Genomic DNA, 27,545 nt, shown 5'->3' with positions numbered 1-27,545 from the left:
TGGCACCTTGGTAACAGACTTCCTAGCTTCCAAAACTGGGAAGCAATAAATTTCTGCACATTACCTAAATTGCTTAGGCTAAGGTATTCTGCTGCTGATACAGACTAAGATACTTCTCATTTAACAGAGGAAGACTGTAGGAATGCAGGTAAAATTAGTGGCATATCTAGGGTCACACAGCTGGCATAAGAAAGAATTCTAACCCAGGGAATGCAACTGAAAATTCCAGTTAAAAGGCACCTCATCACACAGGCCTTCTTCAACCCCTGATATACTGCTATATAAACAAAACAAACTATCAGATGATCTTTTTAAAATTATAAATACCTATGTTACTATAGAAGAGAAAAAGTATAAAATTTATGGTAAAATATGTGTCTTTGGGTAATGAAAGCCCAGTTAAGATTGCCAAGAGGACACAAACTCACTTTGCCATCGCTATCAATACCACAAAGCACTAACTCTCCACGCAGCTGAGAGAGAAAATTGGGCACTCTTGATGTGAACAGGCCATGTCACACTTTTTCTCAAACAAATGCCAAGACTCCTCAAGACACTATCATCTCAGTACACAGCACCTTCTCCTCTGTATGCCAGATGATCAAACCAAAAACATCTGTCTCTCATGAAACTGTCTCTTTTCATAATCATTGCCACGAAGAGTAGGGCAAGATTCCTTTCTTGGATTCTTGCAATACCATCCTTAATTAACAGTTCCACTCTTGCCCTCTCATATTCCACATGGGAAGAAGTCGGAGTGATCTAGCAAAAATTGAAAATCTTGCCTGTGATCCTAACTACTAGGGAGGCTGAGGCAGGAGGATCATTCAAGTCTGAGACTATTTGGGCTACATTGTAAGCTCAAGGCCAGCATGAACTGCACAGCAAGACCAGTTCTCCGTAACTAATGGGCTTAAAATGAAGCAGAAACGCAAACTCTCTTAAGGCTTCTTGCAAATCTAATGCCTGACACTGCTACCTTTAATCACTAATGTTCCAGCGAAATTAGTCTTTTTTGTTCCTCCAATCTATAAAACTCTTTGCTCCCCGAGGATTTTCTGACACCCTGCTCTAAGTCTAAGATAACTGCTCATTGTCACTTAGTTCTTACTCCTCTTTACTTCATTGAACTAACTAATAAAAGATTCTACATTTGCTTTGTTCACCCACTACCCAACAAACACAACGTTTTCTATTATCCAGTCATTACTCTACTAGCATCACAGAGTTCCAAACAAAGAAACACAACCATACTCTTAAAGTTAAGGGTGTCAATTTAAACAACAAAATTTAAAGGGTTTCAAAAAATACCTGTCTGCTAATTATGAGCACTTTCAAGAAAAAATGAAATCTATCAAAATGGTACCACCCAAAAAGACTTTTGAAGTGAATTAAGAACAAAGCATTGTCACAAGTGATTATTCTTGGAAAAGGGTAATAGAGCGCTCCCAAAAATCATTTTTCCCTGCTTTTTTTTTTTTTTTTTTTTTTTTTTTTTGCTTTACAAAAAGATGGAGATGAAGCTGAATCAAAATTCAAAATGCGGGAAGTTTACTAATCTTTATGTTATTTCAAACCAAAAAGAGAAAAACTTATGGTAGTTATTCAAATTACAGAATATTCGGTTTAAAATTCTACTGAAAAGGAAAAGAGTCGGAAACAAAGAACATTACCTGCTCCCTCTGTAAACAAGGCACAGCCATAGCCCCAAGCCCCACTCCGGAATACGTGATTGGGACAATGCTCGACGGGTTCTCCGGCAGAAATCTCACGCGATCAACCCGGTAGGCCACGGTCCCCATCACGCTTCTATCACGCCTCCGCCCCCAAATGCTTCCTTGGCAGCGTTCAGGCCCCACTCTCAGCTCTATCCACTTTCACCCGCAGAACTCGCGTGGGATTATCACTTCCCTCTTCGGTTCGCTTCCGAAACACATTCTACGAAAGCAACTGGAAACCGGCCACGGGCCGGGCTCACCTGAGGCTGCACCGTGCTCGACAGGGAAGACATGTCCTCCGGGCTTCAGCAACCCCTCTCGCCTGCCGAAACTGTCCTTCCGTCCTCGGCCTGGCAGGGAGGCGCTGCGCCCGTCCCTAAATCGTTTTTCTTCTTACCCAGCCCCTCTCCCTACCCAGCAACAAAAATGGCCGCCTCCCGCTACGGCTGCTACCACTGCAGGCTGCCCCGGAAGCCAACGCGCGGACGCAACATCACTTCCGGGGCACGGGCGCGCCGTGCGTCTGCAGGCAGCCCCGAGCTTTTGTGTTGGCAAGCAATGGGATCCCCAAGCCCCTCCGCTGTGTGTTTTCACCTTAAGGAAAGGGTTTCACCCTACTTCTCCTTTCTCAGACGTCCTCCAGCTTCCTTATCGCATTCTCACCGTATTTCCTCGTCACAGCTGAGCCACGAGCTAACAGCGTTTGGTTGCTACAATGTAGTGTACTCTTTTCCTCACGATAAATCGGAGGTTTCCCTGTAGGCCTTTGTCCGTTCACGTCAGGCGAATTCTATCCTGGAATATCACACTAGACTGGGTCAACGCGTCCTGCACGTCTAGCGTCTCCCTCTCCCGAGACTCGCACAGCGCGGCCAAGTTTTGGGGGACAGCCCAGCTGACGTGGGCGTCTCGCGGGGCGGGGCTGGCAGCCGCCGGGGAGGGGGAACTTCCGGCCCAGACGGATCCCGCAGTCGCGCAGCAATCGCATCATACAACCCGTGATTCGGGTCTCGGGGTCCCAGCTGCCCCACTCTTCTCCAACAACTGTCTGGGCCTCGTCCCTCATGACAAATGATGTCAGTGGGCCGTGGCGACAGCCCTCGAGAGGTCAGCGGCTTAGCCTGCACCTCGGCGCTCGCGGAATCGGCTCGCGCGGCTCAGGGGCGGCAGGGGCGGGGCTGCCTTGGGTCGCGCGCGGCACCGCGGTGACGTCACTCTTGCGCGCGCAGTAGGCGTGGCCTAAATTTGAACGCAGTTGGCGGGAGCCGTGGCTGAGGGAGAGTCCAGGGCGCTGTCCTGCGATGGAGCCCTCCGCTGGGAGCAAGGAGTATACAGAAGGCACGGCGACCGGGGAGTGGATGAATACAATCCCGGTTCCAAGACCACCCTCCATTGAAGAATTCACCATAGTGAAGCCCATTAGTCGTGGTGCCTTCGGGAAAGTGTATCTGGGGCAGAAAGGCGACAAGTTGTACGCAGTCAAGGTAGGAAGTGTGGGAAGAGGCGAGAAAGGGAGTTAGGTCCTTCCGTCTTCTTTTCTGCCCCCTGATTTGGGGGCCGCAGGGCTTGCTGAAGCCTGCAGAGCCGACTGTTTCTTTTGGGCTGGCCGCAGCAGTCAGTGAGGTGTCTGGCCTCTGCCCTGCCTTTCTCTCCGTATCTTAGGAATCATCCACTGCCCAGGGAAAATAGCAACACCTGACCATATTCGCCCGGTCCAGAGTTAACGAAGGAGGAAACTGCGGGCAAAGGAACTTTTGAAGCCGCTGCTCTGATTCATGTCTAACCCACAGCAGAGTGATATTTCTGAATCCAAAAAGTTTTAAGTAGTTGGTGGTTGTCGCTTGCTTCGAAATACAGATTGCTGAAATTTTTCTATCACAGCAAAATGATTAGTTTGTCAGCACTGATTTCAAGTTTGACCTAACCAGGCGGGAACTTCATTATTTTCTGATAATTTCATTCCTAAAATTTTTAAACGTTAGTATTATCTATTCATTTCATGTATCTTCTGGACGCTTTTCACTAATTTGACCTTTACCAGGCTTAAGTTTAGGGTTTTCATTTAAGTTTGCAACACACGCTTGCTGGTTACATTTAATTCTATCCATTTGCAATAAATCAGTATTTAAGCTGCTGTACAACCAAAGATCTCATTAAACAAGCCTCCTTTTTCTCTTCACATTTTCTATTGTGAAATCTGGAATGTGCTTTTATTTAAAGAGCAGGCTGAAATATGTCCTATGTCAATCTTTTCATCTTTGCAGCAGTGTATTTGAAGCTGTCTGTCCACTCTTTGTGTTTTATAGCCAGGAGTGATGGCACATGCCTATAATTCAAGCACTTGGGAGGCTGAGGCAGAAGGATCCTTGTGAGTTCAAGACCAGCCTCAATTACAAAAGTGATCTTAAGGCCAACCTGAACTGCACACAGCAACACTGACTCAAGAAAAGACCCCCCCCCACAATGTGCTTTGTTACACAACTATACTATAATGCCCAAATACTCTATAAGTAAGCATATTTATTTATTTATTTATTTATTTATTTATTGGTACCAGGGATCAAATTCATGACCCTCCTTGCACTTGCCAGGCAGGCACTTGTGCTGCTGAGCTAAATCCCTGGCCCAGTAAGCATATTTTTATTTCATGCTATTAAATTCTTTTTAATAGGTAATGGAATATCTTTTTGGTGGAGATGTCAAGTCTCTTCTTCATATATATGCTTATTTTGATGAAGAGATGGCTGTGAAGTATATTTCTGAAGTAGGGATGGCTCTCAACTAACTTCATAGACATGAAATCATCCAGAGGTAAATCAAATTATGTGTTAAATGTTTGGATATCAAATATTTACTGTAACCATTTGCCCATATTTCCAGATTAAGGTTTAATAGTAACTTGTGTGAGTTTAGAAATTCTCTTACCTACTGTTTTGTCTCCCTGTGTTTGAAATTATGTTACTTTGAATATGAACATAATATTTCAGTGGAAAGATTTCAGTTCTTTTCCACTCTTTTGCCCTCATACAAAAGTTCCATACTGTGTAGTCCTAGCTGATTTACACTACTTTGTTCTGTGCAAAGAAAGGTTAAGTTACTCTGCTCTGTTAAAGCTTAATCTTACATTAACAGAAAAGAAGATACACAATTTTGAACTGGCTTGTGGATTATTTTATGTAATGTGATTTATTTATTTTTCATGGAAAATATAACAATGTCACAGATAATCTAAAATTAAATCATTTAACATTTTGTGGATTCAGATGTACCAAAGAGCTTCTTTTGAAAGTTCTCCCATTGTTTGCAAAGCCACTAATAAATACATTTATTTTAGGGGAAATAAATAGAATTTGCCTCCTCTATAACTCTTTTTTTTTCTCAGCTATTTTAATATTAAAACTAGATTTTCAGCTGGGCGTGGTGGTGCATGCCTGAAATCCCAGCACTTGGGAGGCTGAGGCAGGAGGATTGTTGCAAGTTCGAGACCAGCCTGCGCCACAAAGTGAGTTCAAGGCCAGACTGAACTGCGCTGTGAAACCCTGTCTCCAAACCAAAACACCTAGATTTTCACTAGGCGCAGTGGTGCATGCCTGTAATCTGAGCACTCAGGAGGTGCAGGCAGGAGGTTTGCTGTGAGTTCAAAACCAGCCTGAACTACATAGCAAGAACTTGTTACAAAAAAAACCAAAAAAAAATTTTAAAAAATAAAACTAGTCTTTTCTTTAGTTATCTACTTGCCTTTTGTTTTATGTACAGGGATTTGACATCAGGCAATATACTGATTTTTAATGAGGGTCATATTAAATTGACAAATTTTGGTCTTTCCAAAGTGACTTTGAATAGAGGTAAGAAAAATACCAAATATGTACCTTTTTAATGGTCCTGCAACAATGAACAGCAGCAAGAAAAAAAAAATTGTAGAGAATACATTTCACTAACTTACACTGTTATTTTTTTGTTTATACTAAATGAAATTCAATATTTATTTGTAGACTATATGTAAGTGTGTCATTTTTCCACTAAAAGTGTAAAATACTGTTTTACATGCTCAGTATTACATGTTTAGCATCCATGAGGCCTTGAGCTCAATCCCTAGCACAGATACTTAGGTAGATAATCAAAAATGGGAATGGCCACTATTAAATTTTCAGACTGTTGAAAATCCTTGGCTTTCAAGCAAGCACCTCCCCTTCCTGGTAAGCGGCGGCAGTGTGGCCTACTGCAGCGCTTCCAGGGGGAGAACCAGCAGTGTCCCCTGAGATCCATGCCATGTTGGAACTTAGGACTCTGGGAAGCCAAGCCAGCACCTCCCCTCCCTGGTAAACGGAGGCAGGGTGGCAGACTGCAGCCCTTCCACGGGGAGAACCAGCAGTGTCTCGTGAGATCCACGCCATGTTGGAACTTAGGACTCTGGGAAGCCAAGCCAGCACCTCCCCTCCCTGGTAAGCGGAGGCAGGGTGGCAGACTGCAGCCCTTCCAGGGGGAGAACCAGCAGTGTCTCCTGAGATCCACACCATGCTGGAACTGAGGATGCTGTGAAAACAAATGACCATCCTGCCTCCCTGCTTAGCAATAGTGACCTACTGCTACATGGCCTAGAGTCAAATATCCCACTTCCCCTATCCTCCTCCTTCTCTCCCCCCCCCCCATTAGCAAATGGAAACCAGAAATCTGAGCATCTCCTGGGAGGTTGACCATAGCAAATAAGGGGGACTTCCGTCTACCATTTCTTTGAAGGCAAATATTTTTATTACTGTTTTGCTCTTTTCTGATTAATGGTACTGCTCTATTCAGTATTTTGTTTTGATAAGTTCTATAGTGTTCTATATTTCATCTCATTTTGATATACGTGATTGAAAGAACAACTATTATAAAGATAACAAAATATACTATGATACGTATTACTGTTATCCTGGTAACCTGCTGTGAAGTTCTGTACCAATTTCACTGTACGATTCTTAGTTGGCTTTATTCTGACTTGTTCTGTTGTATACTTTCAAAATAAAATAAAATAAAATCCTTGGCTTTTTAAAAAGAAACTTGTAATTTCTGTTCTTCTGAAGCAAAGCAACAGTAAAATTACTAAAATAAATATAATATGAAGATTCAATATCTAACAATTTATTCAAATATAAATGACTACCACTAAGACCTTAATAAAAGGGCAAAGATAAACAATTGATATATATGAATATATGGAAATATGGTCATTTTACTAGTAATAGTTAAAACAATGCAAATATAAAAATGAACCATTTTATAATAGTAAGCACTATCAAAAAGGAGTAATGATGATCCAATTAATGAAGCTACTTTTAAAAAAGCCAAATTGCTGTGCCCAAGTACACTGTAAATTAGTATAGTACTTTCTAAAGCAGATTTGCTAATATATTTTTTAAAAAAGGTTTAGGACCAGGGGTATAGCTCAGTGCCAAAGAATCTGCTTGGCAAGTGCAAAGTCATGAGTTCAATCCCTGGTACTATTTAAAAAAAAAAAAAAAGGTTTTAATTCTCTTGGCTCTTACATTTTGGAATTTAAGAAAGCAGTTCAAGGGACTGGGGATGTGGCCCAGTGAAGGAGTGCTTGCCTAACCTGTAATCCCTAGCACTGGGGGAAAAAAAGGGTTTCAAGAGCACACAATATATAGGAATATAGTGATTTCTTAGGAGAATTATATTTAATAGGTGGAAACTCTAAATTACCTAAGTTCATCATAGAAACATGGATTAATGATGGATTTTCAACTTGGAAACAAACTACAATATTCTCTACTAAGAAGCATGTAAGAGTGCGCTGGAGTATAGCTCACTGGTAGAGCACTGGTCTAGCATGCATGACACCCTGGGTTTGATCCTCAGCACAGAAAAAAAGAAAACATGGTAGAAAGAAAGAAAAGTGGGGTTTTTAAAATTTTTTTGGTACCAGGGATTGAACTCATAACCTCACGCTTTCCAGGCAGGTGCTTGTGCCACTGAGTTGTATCTCCGACACTGTTTTTTTAAATAAATAAAATTAATCATATAAATTACAAACTCTGGAATTACAGCTATTTAAAAATTTATGTAGATCGATGATTCTTTATTTGGAAGTACAAGATTCAAACAGTTGTGAATACTTAACGGTTTTCAAATCTGACCTGAGCTGATACAGGGATATCTGTAGTCTGTCTTCATCTCACTTCATGTGGCTATTTATTCATTTTGCCACAGAAACAGTATTTGATTGCCAATACTGTAAGAGACATCATTAGGGGAGCGCTATAACATACCATATATTTGCCACATTTGTTTTCTTAAGTTACTGAAAAATACCACAAATTGGGAAAAATCTGTATTAAAGTGATAATGATGAATTTAAAAATGTGTAACATAAAGACCTAAATTTTAGTTTTATTTATAAAATGTCCTTTTATTTTATTCTTATTCCTTCATCAAAATGAGATATAAATGAAGTTTGTTACATTCAAACTTTATCCTTTTTAAAGTCCATACAGACCATCAGACTGTTCTTGCCATTTTTGGTATCTAAGTAAAACATTATAGTATTAGGTGTTAGTGTTGAATTATTTGAAAGTATTATACACTGAAACATGCTAATTATATGAGTCAATTTCTATGTTAATCCACCCTTAAACATGTTAACATGAAGGGTCAGAATTTATATTATTCCTTACCAACTGCTTTTTAATAATTGATTTACCAAAAGTTATTTTCTTGCTAGTTACAAAGAATTTACTTTTAGTGACTGAGTAGTCTCTACAAATCTAATAAGATTCTGTGTCATTTCACTTAATGATTTCAAATAGTGAATGTTTCTCCTTTGGTATGGTGGATTTGCTGCATATATTTATCCTATACGAGCCAGTTTTACAGATAAGGCTAGTAATGCAGAGAGACAGTCAAAGTTTAGAACAAATGATTTTTGACCAGGTGACAATTGAAAGCTTTTTAAACAGTCATATACTTTCCTTTGCACACATAGATATCAATATGATGGATATCCTTACAACACCATCTATGGCCAAACCTAAGCAAGATTATTTGAGAGCCCAGGACAAATATTATCGCTCATCAGTTCCTCCTTTTCACAACTATCCCTTTAAATTTAGAGTCTCCTTTAAAAAAATACAAGTTATTGGCCCTGAATCAAGGCCAGCAGCTTCCTGGCACTGTTGGTTTTAAGCAGGAGCCTAAAGAGATGTCTTTGTACGGTCTGTTGGCCATTTCAGAACTTGGGCAGTGAAATGGTCAATTCATTAGAAAGAAACAGCTTGAAGCACATCCCACCCCCAGCCCTGTGAGGAGCTGTGAGCATGGCAGGCTGTGGCGTCCCAGGAACCATCAGCATTTACTGGGACCCGTGCCATGCTGGGCCAAGACCCACCTGGAGGGCCGGGAAACCAAGCAACCTCTCCCTCACGGCCTGTTTTGTTTTGTTGAACTTCCGTATACATGAAAGTATGGACAGCTATTTTGAAGAGAACGAGAGACACTAAGCCATTAGTGACTTCCCTATTATCTAGTTTGATCCAGACTTAAAACACCTTTCTCATTCTGTTCGGATCAGTTTTATGCTATGTTGTTTTATATGAATTCTCTGAATGTGAAGACATGGACAACTATTTGGAAGAAAACGAAATGTGTCCTATTTTGTTCTGTTTTGTTGTGTTTAATTTTACCCCCTTTAAAATAAAAACAATTTAAAAAAAAATACAAGTCAATGTAAATGACACCCGTGAGGTTGTGTTTTATTCTTCAGTCTAAGTGGTATGACAGCTTGTATATACTTAGCTGGTATTTTTGTGACATTAAATCTTCTAGCATTTGGTTTTTTTTCCCCCTCTCATTAATAGTTCACACCACTTGCAGAAAAAAACCACGACTCTGCAGACGTCCTTTCAATCCTATCACAAACACCACAGCTTTCTCAAGGATTAATTTGTCTCATGTCTATAGATCAAAAGAAGACTACACCTTATTCTAGCAAACTTCTAAAATCATGGGAGTATTGTGTCCCTTAGGAAAAAAATTTTTTTCAAATGTTAAAATATCTAATATCAACTCAATATTTTCTTTTTTATTTAAAAAAATTTCAAAACACAATAATTAGGAAGTAACAATGGTTAATACATTGCAGAGTGTTATACTTAAATTAGTTACTCATAGTACAAGATATTTGCATTTAATTGTCCAAACAATATTAGCACAAACTATTCCCAACTTAGTATTTTAAAAATGCAAATATTGGGCCAGGGATATAGCTCAAAGGCACAGCACCTGCCTGGCAAGCGTGAGGTCATGAGTTTGATCCCTGGTACAAAAAAACACAAGTATTTCAATCATTTGTAGCATTGCTATGTTTCATTATGTAAATGCCATTTCTGACCAGATTGGTGGCAGATTTGTAAATCAATAAAATGTCTAGCTAATATGATAACCTATAAAATTAGAATGATCATTGGTTAATTTCCCTATGTTGAGCCTATGGAAATCTTACACAGTATAATCAAGTTCCCACAGTGTTAATGGTCTCTATAAGCCTGCTTCCAAAAGATTTTATGGTAGCTTAAATTTAAAGACTCAGATATTTTTCCATTCAATAAAAGACATAGCAAGGCATAGAGGAGATTAAAACAGACAGTGAATCTGACAAGAGAAAAGAGGGACAGATGCTAACTAGAATGTTTCTATGATGGCCAAACCGTATCCAGAACCCTAAGCAAGAACTTTACTGCTTCCATTTAGCAAAAGGGGGCATCTCACACATAGACACAAACATATCTACTAGCATGGACATATTCTGTGATATGTGAGAATGAGAAGTATGTGCAGTAGGAAAGGAAGTTTGGCTAAATATATTGGGAAGGCTCAAGTGTCATTACAGAGATACATAGCTCATAGAAAATGAGCTATCAGAAGTTCCAAAGTAGAAATGGTCTGATCACAAACAATCATTAAGGATGGGCTGGGGATTTAGCTCAGTGGCATAAACACTTGCTTGCAAGCACAAGGCCATGAGTTCACTTCCTGGTACAAAAAAAAAATCATTAAGGAATAGCTCATTAGCAAATATTCAATATGCACATGGCATTTGGTTAAGCATAAGTTCTCATGTTACTGGCAGAAGGCAGCTAAGCAGCTTGTTCATGACATCAAAGTCAGTATCCAGGGAGTTTCCAGAATTCCACTGAGAGAATTTGTGCAGTGAAAAGAAAATTGGATTATGTGGACTTTGAAACGCTCCTTTCAGCTTTAAAGTTCTAAGACTTCTTAGGTCAGAAGTCTGTAAAACTAAGAATTTCCTTGAGATTGCCCCTCTGGTCTCAGATTTTGCCAGAGAGATATCAAGTATACCAAGAATAATTTGGAGCTGTCGAGGACTTGTTAAAAAATGTTTTCAAGGCTGACTGACAACTCTGATATTTAGAAATAGATAAGAATATATGAACACTTAAGTTTCCTTTTCAAAAAAAAAAAAGAATTTCCTTGAGATTGAGATCATGTTCAGTCTTTGGGGAAAAGAAAACAAGACATAGGTATCTGTTCATATGTGTATAAAATCTTTACATACATTATATACATTACTGTAACTTGAGCAACAGCACAATTGTCAGCCCAGTGTGATAGCATGTGCCTCTGCTCTCGGCTACTTGGGAGGTTGAGGCAGGAGGACAGTAATTTCAAAGTCCATTTGGGCAATTTAAGAGACTTTATCTGAGAATTTGAAAAATTAAAAGGGTGCACGAGGTCGTGAGTTTGATCCCTGGCACAAAAAAGAAAAATTAAAAGGGACTAGGGCTGTAGCTCAGTACTTCCTAAGTTCAATTCCTAATACCACTAAAAACAAAGGACACAGTTGTCGAGCAACAATTTTTAGCAATTTTTATATGTGATAAAGTAGATGGTGCTCCTTGTTAGCAATTGTATGACCACTTATTTGCTTTATCTAGTTCTGTTAAGAAAATTCTTTGTGTGGGGAATAGAATGTGTGTCAATGGTAGAGCACTTGCCTAGCACGCTGAAGGCTCCAGGTTTGATCCTTGGCACTGCAAAACAAAAAAAAAAACAAAAACAAAAACAAAAACAAAAAAAAAAAAGGAGGATGCAGGGGAAGCTAAGTCATTGTAGATGTCTATAATCCATTCTTGTGAGCACATAAATTGTGCATTACAATAAAACTATGGTTTTATTTAGAAACAAGTTGAAATGAATAAATTTAGTTACATTCTAACCTTACTTTACATATGGATGTAGCATATCAGTAATTCTTTATCTAGAATAGTTTCATGTTGGATTAGAAATAACTCAAAATTCATCCCTTCTAATCATTGTATAAATAAATTCTCTTTCCTGGTTTTTAACTAAATATATTAAGAAAATTTTCTTTTTTTTGAGAATTTCTTTTTGCTCTAAACTCTAGAGCAGTATTTGTATTTTTAACAATTTGTAAATCTATATATGAGAATCACAGCAAAAATTCTTGCCGCCATATTGTGGAGGACAGTATTTCACAGAAGTAGTTTTGAAATGTGATAAATAATCTGTAAATGTTCAGGTTCACTAAAGAACTACAAAAGATGTGGCAGAGCTTTGATACTTTCTCCCCTCCCCAGGTCTTGAAACACTTGCTTCCAACCCGGGAATGCCCGTGAAATGTCTGACTTCTAATCTACTCCAGTCTAGGAAACAGCTGGCTACTTCTAGCACCAGCAGTCAGACCCACACCTTTGTGTCCAGTGTGGAGTCAGAATGCCACAGCAGCGCCAGATGGGAAAAGCACTACCAGGTTAGCTAGAGAGTTATTTTAACCAAACCAACTCTGTGTGCCAAATTCATGGCAAAAACACCATTCCTTTTAATATAAATCCCATAAGAAAATCAAATTGTGACATAAATAGCAGCCAAAGTATTACCAGAAATGCTTTTCTTCCCAGAGATGCTATCAAGATTCTTTTGAAATACTTCATTTCTCATTCAATTGTGAAATTTCCCTTGCTTGATATATGATGATTAAGTTACTATAGTAAATTGATAATAAAATTTGACTTAATTTGCTACTGTAACAGTCATTAGCTTGTTTAGTTTTTATCCCTACATCCTCCTATGATGTTTCTCACCTAATAGACTAGTAACTTTTCAGGAACAGTTTTTAAGTCACAAAGGTGATATAGTATGGGTGTTCTCTCAAAAGTGTCTATTTTAATGGAAACAAAGGCTCTGTGCCAGATGTGGTGGTACATGCCTGTAATCCTAGCTCTGACAGGCTGAGGCAAGAGGATCATCCTGGATTTGAAGCCAACCTGGGCTACATAGCAAGACTTTGTCTCAAAGAACAAAAAACAAAAACAAAGGTTTTATAAATAAGGAGGGGAAGGAGGATTGAAAGGAACCTCAGGAGGGGAATGGGGAAGAAAAAGAAGGAAGATATATCATGTACAGTTACGAATTTCCTATGATGAATGTTATCATATGTGTATCTGAAAGGTATCAATAAAATTAAAAAACACCAAAAAAAAACCTGTTCAAAAAGAATGTTTATTCTGTAGCAATTGCTTACCAAATTAATTGATTTACTTATAATTGTACTTTTTTTTTTGTTTTTGAGGCAAAATCTCATAGTGTCATTCGGGTTGGCCTTGAACTCAGTGATCCTACTGCCTCAGCCTCCAAAGTGCTTTACTTTTTGTATTGTGTTTGCCTCTTTTAAAAGTTAAATGAAGACTAACAAATACTAATGCTGATAGGAAGTAAAATGTAAAATAAGGTTTTCATAAAATGCTGATTAAATGTTGAATTAGAATAAACCTATTTGATAAAATTATTTGGATTATATTTACTACTTATTCTCAGTAATTGATTTTCTTCATTGTTGAATATGTATATTTTATGAACAGGGTCAAGTTAATTTAGATAAAGCAGAATGTCTTTTTTTTTCCTTTTCTATAGTCTGTGATATAAATAGTATGCTACAGAATAAAGAGATTTTCTGTTGCCAATATTATTATTTTACCTCTTGTATTCTATAGGTATCCTGAACTACACAAGCCTTACCTTCTTCCATTTCTGAAGCTCTAAGGAATGCAATACTTTGAATATAATATAGCTTCTGAAGTTATGATCAGAAAAGTGATAGTGTACCTTGAGGGACCCTCAGCTAACCTTGTTCTGGTTCTCAAATTCATTGTTTTTGGTACTTGCAAATCAGGGAGATATAATTTAGCACTTTTTTTGATTTTTGTTTTGTTCTCATAACCAAGTGCTCTTTCTTATTACTAAATAAGATTTTAAAGTTTGATTCTTATACATTAAAAATAAGTACTTTTAGTTATTGAAGATTCACTTTAATTGTGTAATTTTCAACAAATTCTGGTCACGCCACACCATTTTGCGATGTATAAGTACACAGGAGCTTCTTTAAGTACATATGAGCACCCAGAGAAAGTTGGCATTCAGTTTTCAAGGAAAGTATTTCATTATGATTTCTGCTAATTTTGGCTTTATTGTATGAGGTGGTGCACATTTACCATAACAATGTTTTTGCTGTACAATTTTTTACTAGATTTCATATCCTCTGCATTCTGCAATTCAAAACAGATACATTCATACTCACATTGAAGAACAAATGTGTGCGTGATGTAGCTTTAACCTCAATCATATTGCTTGCTAATTTTTCCTGTTTATTATCATGTATAAAAATATTAGTGGATAATTAGTTTAAACTTAGACCAGTAAGCTGGGTTTGGTGGCACACACCTGTAATCCCAGCACTTGGGAGGCTGAGGTGGAGGAACATTGCAAGTTTGAGATCAGCCTGGGCTACAAAGTAAACTCCAGGCCAGCCTGAACTCTGCATAGCAAAACTCTGTCTCAAAAAGACAATTAATTAATTAATTTTAGACCAATGTTTCATACAGAAGAATGTAAGCTTATATTGTAACTGTTTATATTGTTTTTTAGGGGCAACAAAGTGAGCTCTAGGCCAGACTGAACTCTGCATAGCAAGACCCTGTCTCAAAAAGACAATTAATTAATTAATTAATTAATTTTAGACTGGTGTTTCATACAGAAGAATGTAAGTTTATATTGTAATTGTTTATATTGTTTTTTAAATTCTCTATTGTCATCATTTTGTTCCATTTGGAAGTGGGAATAGGGAGAATAGTAATTTATGGGATTAGTTATCCTACCTAGGTGGGCAAAGCTTAGAAGATCTTTATATGAGATAAGCAGTATTTTTTTCTCTTCCTAGGAAAGGGATGAAGCTTTGGGCTGTACAATGATGAGCTGGAATGCAGTGGAAAAGCTATGTCCAAAATCTGCAAATGATGTCAGTATAAAAAGTTTCCATAGAAAGGATCTTGAGTTGTCCTTTTCTCTGATTCATAACAGCAGTGCCATTCTTGCCACTGGAGGATTTGTGTAAATCTTGCTTAAAAAATGCTTCTCTGAGGTGATGCAGGGCCCGGAGGAAGGGAAGCCTCAGCTGCTGAGAGGGAGCTTTTTAAGGATGGAGAAAAAATGGTAGATAGATAACAGCAGGCTACAGAGGTTCCTTGAGATAGTCAACTTAGATTCCAAAAATAATACAGTGTGGGGAGTCCCAAACAGAGGGAGATAGATCCTCCCAACCCAGGAACAAGCTGAGCTGAGAGAAACCAATTAAATATACAGTCCCAGAGCTACTATTGGAACAGCTAAAGTTTCATTGCAGTGCTGACACTCGCACAGCCAAGACTTACCGAGATACCTGAAAGCCCACTGCTGCTTCAACTCATAGGAGACACAATTGCACTGAGGATGGGAGTAGGCAAACAGAACAGAGAGCTGAGCTGGCAGGGAATCCTGCATCAACCTGCGGTGAGTGAAGAGAATAAAACCCTTCCATAGAAAAAGGGGCTCCAACAGATGACATTCTGGGACCCGGCCGACTGGTGAGAACAAAGAGCTACAGTGACTTCAGTCAGCTGCTCCCATCTCAAGCAGGATTGGTGGGGAGTGCTTGACCTGGGGCATGCCTCAACTGAGACCCAATAAGCTAGCCCAAACCAAGTCTCTATGCCTGGAGTGCACCTTAATGCAGTGAAGCCCTCAGCAGGTTGACTGACCTGGAGGGGAGGGCCCAGCATAGGCTGCCCCAGTCTGTACCTCCATAGTACGCTGCAGTGGGTGGGAGCACCTAGTCAGCGCACTTCAGATGAACTGTAACCAACAAAGAAACTGGGGACTTCTATATACACCTGTATGGAAGGAACAAAAATATGAGAAGAGGAAGCAACAAGAAAGAATCTCTAGCCGCCACCCCTAAGAACATTGATCCAGGAAAGGTAAATTGAAGGAGATTGAGGATGGCAAACATGCAATATCAGACACAGCAGCAGTAAACATAAAGCTATATCTTCGGAACCTCATAAACGAGTTCAAAAGTGAAGTATTTAACAAAGTAAAGCAAGATATAAATAGAATAATAAAAGAAATGCTAAGCACCTCTCAAGAAAAATCAGATGGAAGAATGGAGGAACATAAAGGTGATAATTGTTTGATGAATAGAGAAAACATAGAATACGTGAAGGAGGTTCAAAGAGATTACCAGGAAATTAAAAACTCCATGGAAAGCTGGCAAAATTGCTTGAAAGAAACTAAGGATAGATTATCTGATCTAGAGGACAGGTTTGCAATGTGGGATCATGAAAGGAAAAATTTCTTAAAAATATCAAGGAAACAAGCAGTAATAATACAAAGGCTAGAAGACAATAAGATGATCTATAACTTAAGAATGAAGAATGTGAATGAAAAAGCAGGATACAAACAAAGGAACTACAAAGGCTATTCACAGAAATAATTAAGGAAAACTTCCCAAACATAGGAAAAGGAAAAGATATTCAGATGTATGAGGCATACAGAACGGCCACCTACAACCAAAATAGAACTACACCCAGGCATATAATAATCAAGATCTCAGAAATCCAATATAAGAACAGAATATTAAAAGCTGTCAGAGACAAGAAACAGATTACTTACAAGGGAAGGTCCATCAGAATTACGGCAGCCTTCTTGGCACAAACCATCAAATTGAGAAGAGCATGGAGCAAAGTGTTCCAAGCTCTGAAAGAAAATAACCTCCAGCCCAAATTGATGTACCCTGAAAACCTGTCCCTAGAAATTAATGGAGAAACAAGATGCTTCCAAGATAAAGAGGAACTGGGGGAACTCACAACCACCAATCCAACTCTACAGAAAATCCTAGAGCACATTCTAGAGAGAGAGAAAAGTACCAGGATTTCAGGAACAGTGGCAGAGAGGCCCCAATGAATGGAGCAAAAAGCTAAACGAAGAAGACAAATAGATAACTAATGATGGAAAAAGAGCACAACAGAAATGAGGCAGAGAAGGTTGGATATAATTTCTAATATAGATGGCCTAGATACACTAAGGAAAAAAAGAATCGCAGGCAGAGTGGATCAAGAGGTAGGATCCACCAAGATGCTATTTATAGGACATATAATTAACCTGAAGAAGGGTATATGGACCAAAAATCAAGTATGAGAAAACAGAACTCTATGTGATAGAGAACCAGAGAGTAATAGGGGCAACTGGACCAGTATTTATGGATAGGTTGGAAAGACAGACTTTAATAGGTAAAGAAATACACCTAGAGATCAAGCCCAGGAGTGGGAAAGTTCAGAAACACTTAGGTAAATAGCAGGTTGTCCCCCCAATATAAAACCGAGGGTGTTGGGGAGACCAAAACATGCACAGTACACACTGGAGGAGTGAAAGGGGAGGTGTAGTCTTAAAAAAGACAGCAGAAGATATTTCTAATAGTGTATCAGGAATTAAAACCCGTATTACTCGCACCACTCTGCTTAGATAGAACTTATTCCTTCCCAGTTTGTATACAAGCACTGGATCTGAGGACACAGACAACTATCTCAAAAATATCAGGATATAGCACAGTAATCATCTTTAATATCCTATTAACTTAATCTAGGTCCCTGTATAACTAATACTGTTATGATTGATCTTAATTAAATCTGATTTGTCTGATTGCTGTTTGTTATTGACAGATCCTATTCAAAACCTAAGGTTGATAGTATCAAGTCAGAGTATAGACAACTATACTGAAAATGACAGTGATTCACTATGCTACTCATTCTGGTTTGATTACTACCTGTTTTTGTAGTTCTACACTATTACAAAGTTGTATTTCTATTAATACTGTTATATACTGATATATTCAATTATACTTTATCCGATGATATAGCCAGTTCTACTGATGATAACAGTAACAGATGACAATATAGTAACCATGGTAGAACTCCTTGTACAGCAGTTTTATATGTCTTTTTAGTTTTAGGTGTCTATAGGAATATGTTTTGTTCTGTCCTGCTTTGTTCTGTTTCTCCCTCTAATACAGAAAGGATAGAAATACATGTTAAGACTCATGCTTGTGTAAAACCTATAAACAGTTTATGAGAACTGATCTTATGACGTGATGAAATGAACAAATACTTTGAAGGAAAAAAAGGCACTACAGTACTCAGTGCTGATTCTGGAGTGTCGTGATGTGAAATCCAGCAATATAATTATTCTTTGTTCAGAGTGATTTTAGTCTACTTTGGTTTGTTTAATCTCAACATAAATGAAGATATGAATAAATGCATATATGTTTAAGTGTATAGGATTGATAACTATATTATTAAGTTTTTATTAGATAGATGAACAGAACTATTTGCAGTCTCCCTGTTTGAATTCCCATTTATATGTTCCACTTTTGTATCTTGAACAATTATTTGTAAGAGAATAACATGTAAACATCAACTAGAGATTTATTACTGTTTATTTTGTCCTTTGAAAGTATGTACTATTTCTACCCATTTTGTTTTGTCTTTCTTTAAATAAAATTTTAAAAACAATTTTTAAAAATGCTTCCCTGAGGAGAAGTTTATAGGAAGTAAGAGACCTTGATGTAAATAATGGGAATACGGCCCGTGACACAGGACAGTCTGGTTCCCGGCAGTCAAATCAGTGGACTGTGAATTCTACTATTGCATCTGAAGAGCCTCCTGGGAAAAGAAGTTTAAAAAGAAATTTTGAATTTGTGGATTCTGGTCCTTGTCAGGAAGTTATACAAAATTTAAAAATTGTGTAGATAATAACCAAAAAGATGATAGATTGTCATACAAATCAAAGTACAGGCTTAACAGCTAAAGTCCATGATCTTAAGTCATCAGTATATAGATGTCAGCAAAACGACTGTGCTAATAAGGAGAATGTTGCCCATTATTTTACTGATAAACACCAAAAAACTTATCTGTACCAGTAGTAGCAAAAACCTCATGTGCGAACCAGATGAAGATTGTGAGAAGACTAATAAGGGGTACTTAGATTCTAATTTTTATATTGTCATGATTCTAGAATTCCTAGAAGTATCTGTAAGTCAAGAAATCCAGAGATGCCAGCAGACCACCAGGAGATAGGAGGACAGAGGGAAGCACACCTTGACTCAAGTCCCGACAAGACATGTACACCTAGCTTAGTGAAATAATTATTTAAAAACTAAACATATATATATAAGAATTTTTTGATAATTACAGCATTGAGTCCATTTTCAAATCCTTGATCAAGGGTTTAAGTAGTGTATCTTTTATGCCTAGCTGCCTATGATCTAGCAGTTTTGTTTCAATAATTTATTTTCCCTGTAAAAGGAATGCAGATCTTCTGTCCTTAAACTCTTTTTGAATTAGCAGACCCCAAACCAGATCAGGTCTGGAACTTCATACCGAACTCCAAAGAGTGTGAGAAGAGGGGCAGCGCCAGCAGATGATGGGCGCATCCTAGGAACCCCAGACTACCTCGCACCTGAGCTGTTACTGAGCACAGCCCATGGTAAGCGGTGCCCGTCTTGGACTTTGAACAGCTACTGTCAGTGCACTGTCCTTTAAAGTAAAATTGTTTTGAGTTTCTTTAGTACTTAGATTATCTGAAGTATAAGAAAGTGGACATACAAAATACTCTTTTCTCAGTTATACTGTAGGAAAAGAAAAAAGAGCTAGCTTTTATTCTCTGCATTTGGGTGAGACCAAACACTGAAGGCTGTGCAGCTGTTTATCTTTCGCCTCCAGTAGTTTTGTTTTCTCTGGTTTGGTCACAGTGATCTGCATCCCACCCACTGTATCATTCATTCTAAACATTCTTCACGACTGGCCTACAGTGCTCGTGACTACATGGTAGACCTCACTTTTGTTCATTCTGCAAATCCTATTCCAGTTTATAATGCACCGAACAGCCAAACCAGGAATGAATCATCCTTCAGGATAGTACATCCACCTTCTTTTCCTTTCTCTCTCATAAGGATTTTCCTATGTTAAGCAAACTTCACCCATTCTCATACTGCTTTAGCAAAGTACCACAGCTGAGTGGGTCAATGCAATAAAAATGTCTTGTCGGGACTGGAGGCCAGCAGTGTGGAGTCAAGGTGTGCTTCCCTCTGTCCTCCTATCTCCTGGTGGTCTGCTGGCATCTCTGGATTTCTCGACTTACAGATGCATCATTTCACCTCTGCCTCTTTATATGGTTTTTCCTTGTGTGTCTGTCATCATTTGGCTTTTTATAAAGATAGAAGTTGTGTTGAGTAGCAGCCTGCCCTAATCCAATTTAACTTCATATTAACCTAATTAATCTGCAAGCACTCTGTTTCCGAGTAAGGTCATTCTGAGGTAGTGAGTGTTATGCTTAAACAGGCTTTTTTCAGGGGCACAAATCAATCCGCGACATCAATTCCTTCTACGTTTTTGTTTTTGCAGTACTGAGGACTGAACCCAGGAGCAGCTGAGATACAGCCCAATAGTTTTTTATTTTTTGAGACTGAGTCTCACGCAGGAGCCCTGGCAGGCCTCAAACTTGTAATCCTCTTGCTTCAGCCTCCTGAGTAGGTGCGATCACAGGCACGTGCCCCTGTGCCCACCTCCTACATCTTGATGCTTACTTTCTTTTTTTCCATTAGGTTCTTTGTTGATCATCTGTTTCACCCCTCCCATTACAACCCTCACACCCCTTCTATTTTTCTTTGTGGATTTTATCTCCATCCTGAAAGCAAATTTCCACTTCTGTCTTCCCTTTATTCCCTAACAACTCAAAGGTTGCCTCTTTTCTTCCCCTGATTATTTTTGTTCTGGCAATATGATTTTATCTTGACTAGTTGACTAAAACTTTCTACTATTATCAGATTACTATTATCAGATCTCAGTTTCTTCTCAGTCTCACTCCTCTGACCTCTATTGATATTCTTCAGGTACTTCGTTCTGTCTTCCAAGTATAGTCCTCCCTTTTTATCAGTGGGAGTTTGATGCCCTAAGACAGAAAAATCCCAGGGTGCTAGGTTTCATATAAAAATGGCACAGTATTTCCATATAATCTATACATAGCCTCCCACATGCTTTAAAGCACCTCTATATTACTTATAGCATCTAATGCAAAGTAAATAAGTAGTTGTTATATATTTAGGGAACAATAATAAGAAAGGAGGCTGTTAAACCAATGAAATTTTTTCAAATATTTTCTGTTTGGTTGAATTTGTGGATGTGCAACCTGATGAATACAGAGGGGTAAAAAGAAGTTCTTCACAATTCTGCCCTGTGCGTTTTTTCACTACACACATTATTCCCTCTTAATCACACATCATTCCCATCAAGATTCCAAATCCATCTCTACCCTGACTTTCCAGGCAACAGACACACAGCTAAACTGCTTCCTGTTATTCTGCCAATCTTTCAAATGTTCCAAGAAAAAACTGGACTTGTTATCTAGCTTGCTTTGTTTTGTTCCATATCTGTTCCATCATCTTCATAGTGACAGGCATCAGCCCTACATTCAGACATTTAAATCCAGTTAATTAGATCCCTGACGTATTTTTCACATCTGCTACTGTTCTCTATAACAAGTTTGTCTTTCTCTTTCATTATGTAATGGCCTTCTATCTGGTCTCCTCAGTGTCATTCTGTTGTGTGTCATTGCCACCAGATTTTCTTTCTGAAACAAAATAATAATTTTTTTCTATTTCTGTCCTTGGAAACTATGGTTCCTCCCTTCTAGCTGCTAAATAAAATCCTAATTATTGGACATGACATTTGATGTTCTGAGTTCTCATATTAGCCTCAGCTTTCAACAAATCTAAATTGTTACATGTCCTGTGTTCACCTATCTTTTTCTTTTTTTCTTTCTTTTTTCTCTTTAATGATGCTAAGTATTGAATCTAGGCCTTCCCATTGATCTAGATCCCTACCCTTTTTTTTTTTTTTTTTTTTTTTTTTTTGTTTTGAGGCAGGGTCTTGCCAAGTTTCCCAGGCTGAGCTTGAACCTGTGACCCTCCAGCTTCAGCCTCCTAGTAAAGGGATTACTTACAAAGGTGTGCCACCATGTTCAGTTCCTATACTACTTCTTAATAAAATACATTTAATTCCCGTCTTTGTTTATACATGTATTTTATGAGGTTAAGTAAAGCCAGTCTTTAGTCATCTTTCAATCAAATTTCTTCTCATAGTATCAAATCTTCAATAAAGTTTCTTTAATCAACTTCTTCTATACCACCTTATTAAAAGCCTTTCAAAATTAACATTATCCTGGGGCTGTGATATGATTCAGAGGTACAGCACATGCTTAGTATGTACAAGGCTCTGCGTCTGATCCTGGAACCATAAAAGCTAAGCCAATAAGTAGTTATTGTCTGTGTGTTGCAAGTAGTTGTGATATACTTCTCCACTACAAAAGCATAAGAAAAAGAGAGTGTGAGTTTTCTGCCCTCAATATAACATTTCAGGATTTCTTGAAAGACTTATTGCTAATCATCCTGGGAGCACTGGAAATAGGCACATGCAGTATTCCCCATTCTTTATTAGCCAAGCAAGTAAATGTGATGTGCTCTCACAGGTTTTGGTACAGTGTCCCTTTGGCCAAGTCAAAGACTTGCCAGCCTGTTTCCTCTCTGTAATTAGCATTTCCTTAACCTAGGGTGCAGCATGAAAACGGGCTTCATACTTAAAGATTTCTTTTATAGAAGCTTAATGCTGTTTTAGTGGGACATAGCTACTGCAGCTAGACAACATGCTGTAGTCTCAATGGCAGCCTCCCAGGTGGCCTCTGTAGTCTTGCCCTTCAGCCATGCTGAGATTCTTTTAGTTTCTTGTTCATATTTTTGTTTCAGCTCTTTTAATATCATATTACAATTATCTGTTTGGTCTTTCCCAGAGTAGACTGTTTTATCCTTGGGGAAAAAAGCCTTTAATCATCTTTGTATCCTTTGTGTCTAGTACTCTACCTAGTAATGGTGTGGGAATGAATTCATAATTTTATATATTATATCTAACTATTGTTTTCTTATATGCAGGATTTCTAACTTCAGGTCAGTAAACTCTGTAAGTCAAACGGCAAAGCACAGTAAGCCAAATAGTCAAAGTATCACTAGATCACATGGGATGTGTTTTCCTTTCAGCTCATTTATGAACTACAGAAATGAACTGTACTCTGAACAACAAAACTCAAAGATTGTTTTCTCTGTGAAAAGACATGTAGGCAGGTAGCACTTTTTAATGCTTAAAAGATATCATGAAAATAGTTTTTTTTAATGACAAGAAATACTTGACAAAAATACTAAAATTAGAAGTTGGAGAAAGGTTTGAATTTTCTAAATCTCTGAATTTCATTATCATTAGAAAATAGTTAGCAGCGTACAGTGGCACATGTCTATAACCCTGTCACTCTAAATCCAGTAAAATATGAGTTGGAGATGTAGCTCAGTGTGAAGGTTGAGTTCCATCCCTCGTACCACAAGAAAAGGAAGGAAAGAAGAAAAGAATATAATAATATCAGTATTTCCCTACCAATTTCAAGAAAGGATTTTAAATTTGAAACCTAGTAGTATAGAACAAGTTTGTTCTTTTTCTCTAGCCAATGATATATTATAAATGCTAAGACATACCACAATATGTGATCTTATTAGACTTTGACTTAATGGATATGTGTGACATATCTGTGGAAGAATCATGTATGTTTTAACATGAGTTGATATGGGCTGAGCTAGGGAAAGGGCTCTAATTTCTAGTCTAAGTAAAACAAAAATATATTTTTTCCTGATTTCTTCCTACTTTCCTGTTATTTGTCTACCTTATCTAATCCACTGGAATAATTCTTTCTCAGTGCTGCTTAAGCGACCTACTAACTGAGTGGTCTGTATATTTTTATAGTGATTACTCTTAACGCCTACCAACTCTCAGCCTCTTATGGTCCTTAAATGGAAAGTGAGATTATCTGGCTTGCAGGCAAAAGGCACCCTAGATGCATGAGATCTTTTTTCCTAATGACAGACTCCACAGTGCTTTGCTACTTCTTTTAAAATGGTATGGTGACAGTGGCTTAATCATTATGAATTTTGTGCAGTAGTCTTCAAAAGAAAATGTATAGGCAAATTTAATACTACACTACAATCCTTATTTATTTATTTACTTATTTTTGATACCGGGGATCAAACTCACAATTGCACACTTGCAAGGCAGGTATTTATGCTGCTGAGCTAAATCCCTGGCCCTGCACAAGAATTCTTAATCTAAATTTATATTCAAGTTAACTGTTTTTGGACTAAAATTAATCTTTTCTTAGGAAATACTTTATAAAGAATTAAATAAAAATCTAAACCAGCTTATAGTTGTTATAAAGCTGGATATGGTAGTGCCTATAACCCCAGCACTTTGGGAAGCAGAGGCAGAAGGATCACAAATTTGATCCTATCTCAAAATTACAAAGGCTGGGGATGTAGCTTGGTACAAAAGCCCTGGATTCAATCTATAATACCCACTCCCTCCCAAACATTATTAAAAGATTTTTTATAGCTAGGTGTAAGGCACACACCTGTGGTTCCAGCTACTCATGAGGCTGAGATGGGAGATGCCTTGACCCCCAGAGTTTGAAGCCAACACTGTAAGATCTCATCTTTAAAAAACAGAAATAAAAGAATACTTGTTATATAGCTGTTGCTCCAATAAAGATTTTTTTTTAGAAATCAGCCTTACCTATTTATGAAAACTTCTCTCCTAATTACCTCCTTTAGCCACAGTTTAAATCAGTGTTTTTTGCTTAACTCATTTTCCCTCTGTGTTCCTATGAAAGTCAATTCCAATGCTCTGTAATAGGGCATCCCCTAGTTATCAGGCTACCTTCTAATTAATATGAATGTTGCCACTTCATCTCACACCTTGTGTGAAGCAAGTGGAATGTGGAATAATCGTCTAAATTAATAATTTCAAATAAAGGAGTAGTTTATTTTAGAAAAATGTCCTTTGTTAGGTGCATTCTTTGGCCAGGGATGTAGTTCAGTGGCAGAATGCCTGCCTGGCAAGCACGAGGTCCTGAGTTCGATTTTCAGAATCAAAAAAAAAAAATGCATGCCTTCATTGTGGTGTAGGGTTTAGAACACATAAATTATCCAGAATACCAGAGGTTTTAATAATTGGAAATAAATGGTTGTAACATTTCTTTCTAGCTATGGTAACTGCTACTCTGAACTTCTTGGAAGATAAATAGGAAAATAATGAATATGTTGTATAAATGAAGGTAATTTAGCATTTCTGTAACTTATAAAAACAGCCAGAAAAGCTTTAGGTAATGAGTGCCTTGATTATGTTCAAATGTCCATGTACTAATGATTCAGTTGATTGGATATTTGTAGAAAATGCATGCATACTTAGCTTATTTCCTCTGCAATCTAAGTCCTGCAGTAGACTGGTGGGCATGTGGAGTTTGTTTGAATTTCTAACAGGAATTCCCCCTTTCAATGATGAAACATCACAGCAAGTAACCCAGAATATTCTGAAAAGAGGTGATCCTTTTTCTCCTACTAGAGCAGATTCAGTATTTCTGTGTAGTTAAACAGTGATTAACAGACTTATTTGTGCATTTGTATTTGTAGACATACCCTGGCCAGAAGGTGAAGAAAAGTTATCTGATAATGCTCGAGGTGCAGTAGGAATACTTTTAGCCATTGATGATACAAAGAGAGCTGGAATGAAAGGTAAGGTTTTGTGCTTAAACGCTTACCCTTGATTTGTTCCAGGTGGTGACTAGTAATAACAACATCAAGTTCTGGTACAATGGTACAGATAATATGACTGCTAAATGGTAAAAAAGGATAATTCAATTTATTTCTGCCCTCTAGATATACATGAATATATCTGTCTTTATTCCCTATTAAAATTAAGTGCAGGCAAGTTATAATATTCATATTCTAAATTAATTTTTTCATTTTGAAGGAGATACCAGAAACTGTCTTAGTCAGTGTCTTTGATTTGTCAGTGTCCTAACAATATTAACGATCAAGGAATATAGGAAATCTGTTTTATGAAAGTCTTCTATAATTTCTTCTTTTTTGTGTGATACTACAGATTAAAAAATAAAAAATAAAACATTATCAGCTGGCACACACCTGTAATCCCAGCTGATGGGTAGAAGCAGGGCAGGAGGATCACAGGCTCAGGGCCAGCCTGAGCAGATTAGCAAAACCCTGCCTCAAAAGTGGGAAATAAAGTGGCTAAGGATACAACTCAGTGGTACAGCACCCCTGAGTTCAATCCCCAGCATGGATAGATAGATAGATAGATAGATAGATAGATAGATAGATAGATAGATATAGAAGCATTGTCAGGATGTAGTATATGTGTGGAAATTATAAAGTAAAGCATGATCAATATATGTGTAGACATCACTACGAAGGAGGGAGGAAGAAATCAAAAGCATCAAGGATGAGCTCCCTGCTAAAGTTACCTAGGACAACAGACAGAGCTAAAACTGTAGGCTATAAACAAGTGATGAGGTGCGAAATGAGGACTACAGCATCAACTGGGTGAGATGAGTGGTAGGGAAGTTGTATCAGTGAGCAGGAAGTAAGACAAGTTCTCCCGAGTAGGGTGTGTGAGAAGATGCAGCTGCAGAGACAGACTTCCGGTAAGGCCAATCATTTATTCATTCATTTGAAAAATATGAACTGAGCACTTGGCTTGCCAGCTGAGACGCAGAATGACACAATGTGCAAGGTCTAATGGGGAGACAGACCTCAAACAAAGGTCAGCGGACCTGGCCTAGTAAGGTAGGGCAGCACATATGTGTGCCTGAAAGCAGTACCTAGCTAGTGTTGTCATAACACGCTTTTTTGTTTTATATTTTTCCTAAGAACTGAAATGTCATCCTCTCTTCAGTGATGTGGACTGGGAAAATCTGCAGCATCAGATTATGCCTTTCATACCCCAACCAGATAATGAAACAGACACATCATACTTTGAAGCCAGAAATAATACCCAGCACCTGACCATCTCTGGATTTAGTCTATAGCATATAAATGTCCCTTTGGTTGAACCCTGTGTTATAGAATAAGCTCCATTAATTATTTACTCCTGTAGATGTAAGGGGGGATATTTTACCTGGATCAATGAGATTTTAATATAACAGCTTTCACAGAGGCAAAAGGTTATAAGGAATATAATCAGTAATTTCTCTTCCTCTCTGAACTGTATGTAAATCTTTAAAGCTCTTTTGACCATATTTATTTTGTTAAGTGCACTTTATGAAAAGTAAAGCATCAATAAAACTAGAATGACACTACTGCTATATAGACAGAGTCACAAGCTGGAGTTTCTGTTTCTCTGTTGATTTCAGTCCATCCTTCAGTTTGGTATTAAAACAATGAATGTACAATTCCATTTCAATTTAATTTACTTGCATAATATGCCTGCAAAAAAATGGTCTCAAGGGTAAACACTTAAGGTAACGTCGTGTAACCCTGGAAAT

At 38.0% G+C, this 27,545-nt stretch overlaps 1 protein-coding gene, 1 non-coding gene and 1 pseudogene across 6 annotated transcripts in view; 2 read left to right on the top strand and 1 right to left on the bottom strand.

The window, feature by feature from the left end:
* Positions 1-1,957, bottom strand: part of LOC106026068 (ATP-dependent zinc metalloprotease YME1L1) — a 55,909-nt gene extending 53,952 nt beyond the window's left edge. For all 5 annotated transcript variants that reach the window (XM_063237852.1, XM_063237850.1, XM_063237851.1 and 2 more), the window contains exon 1: positions 1,674-1,957. In XM_063237852.1, coding sequence (XP_063093922.1) covers positions 1,674-1,802 — 129 coding nt within the window. In that variant the 5' untranslated portion in view covers positions 1,803-1,957. The remainder of the gene's footprint in view (positions 1-1,673) is intronic.
* A 14-nt stretch (positions 1,958-1,971) lies between these two features.
* LOC100728295 (serine/threonine-protein kinase greatwall-like) lies at positions 1,972-27,493 on the top strand (annotated as a pseudogene).
* LOC111754830 (small nucleolar RNA SNORA2/SNORA34 family) lies at positions 8,854-8,990 on the top strand. Its single transcript, XR_002789500.1, has one exon. It is a non-coding gene; the product is annotated as a small nucleolar RNA SNORA2/SNORA34 family (small nucleolar RNA).
* Positions 27,494-27,545: the final 52 nt, after the last annotated feature.

This window comes from Cavia porcellus, unplaced genomic scaffold, assembly GCF_034190915.1.
Source record: "Cavia porcellus strain 051 isolate PalLab524CR breed Dunkin Hartley unplaced genomic scaffold, mCavPor4.1 scaffold_27, whole genome shotgun sequence".
NCBI classification, from domain to species: Eukaryota; Metazoa; Chordata; class Mammalia; order Rodentia; family Caviidae; genus Cavia; species Cavia porcellus.
This window is presented reverse-complemented; position numbering and strand designations above follow the sequence as displayed.